Source organism: Austrofundulus limnaeus, unplaced genomic scaffold, assembly GCF_001266775.1.
Source record: "Austrofundulus limnaeus strain Quisiro unplaced genomic scaffold, Austrofundulus_limnaeus-1.0 Scaffold84, whole genome shotgun sequence".
In the NCBI taxonomy this organism is placed as follows: domain Eukaryota; kingdom Metazoa; phylum Chordata; class Actinopteri; order Cyprinodontiformes; family Rivulidae; genus Austrofundulus; species Austrofundulus limnaeus.
The window spans coordinates 529,317-530,449 of NW_013952486.1; the positions used below are offsets into that span (position 1 = coordinate 529,317).

The 1,133-nt window shown below is 40.2% G+C and overlaps 1 protein-coding gene across 1 annotated transcript in view; it reads right to left on the reverse strand.

The window, feature by feature from the left end:
- The window catches only part of si:dkey-164f24.2 (fibrous sheath CABYR-binding protein), a gene marked incomplete at its 5' end in the record, with an annotated part of 10,344 nt that overhangs the window by 1,847 nt on the left and 7,364 nt on the right, over positions 1-1,133 (reverse strand). Inside the window, 3 exon segments of the mRNA XM_014011706.1 lie at positions 343-690; positions 811-849; positions 940-987. Coding sequence (XP_013867160.1) covers positions 343-690; positions 811-849; positions 940-987 — 435 coding nt within the window.

Here is a 1,133-nt window from a genome sequence, read left to right on the forward strand (position 1 = left end):
TTTTTAATATATTAAAAAATACATTTAGAATTTTATGAATTTTAAGTTATAATAGCTAAAAACTTTTAGTGTTTTTTGTGGAGTGGATTTCCAAAGGCTGGACTGCAGCATCCTGACATAAAGACAAAATAAAAGAAAAGACTTCGGTATTTGTTTGCTTTTGGAATTAAATTTTACAAAGCCATACAAAATGCTACACTTTATTATAGCCGTGATGAAATTTGTCATGGATTTAAAAGTGCTGTGTTCCAATATTTGACAAAAACATCCACAGTGAACTGCAGGCTATAAACAAGTCAGAGATGAAAGCAATACGAAGTGAAGACAAAATAGAATTTCGACCTCTGCAGCTGCTACAGGTTCAGCACAGACTGCAGCCTCGTCGTCTTCAACCGACACGTCTGCTTCCGCGTTCCGCTCTCCCTCCTGAGCTGAAGCTGAAGCTGCAGGACCGATCGACTCCGTGGACTCTTCTGGTTTCAGCGTCTCTGTGATCGCTTCAGTTTCTGCTCGGGCAGAAACGTGGTCACTGCTGAAGTCTTCTGCCGCTGGTTCTTTGGCGGCCTCCRTTCCCGGCTCCGCTACACAGAAATCTGTGACGTCCTCCTCCACCTCCACCCTAACCTCCAGATTTTCCTCCGTGAAGGTCTCGGCTCCCTCCTCAGCCTCTGGCTCACAGACTCCATGTGACTGCACAAGCAAAGACAACATGTTAAAAACAAGTCCTACATGAGTGTAGAAGAAGAAAAAAACAAGGTGATTTGAATTGTTCAAGTTGTTTTAGTGACACTAACTATCCAGATAACTCACCTGTTCAGCCTCTGTTTCTGTTGTAACAGCTTCAATTGTCTGCAGATGGGCAGAAAGCACACGTGAGTAAATTGTTTTATTGGAATAACACTATTTAAGATTTGTAGCTAATTTAMAAGCTTGTTTTACTTCAGTCACTGCAGGAAGTCCTACTGCAGCCTCATCTGGAGGTTTGATCTGTGAAGGAAAGACGGTGAGGAGTTTATTATCAAGTCAGCAATACCTTCCAAAAATATTGAAGTATTCAAATATTATAATGTATGCTGATGATACAGTTCTTTTTTTGTTTGATTTCAATATTTAATCTATTAATAGTCAGTTAC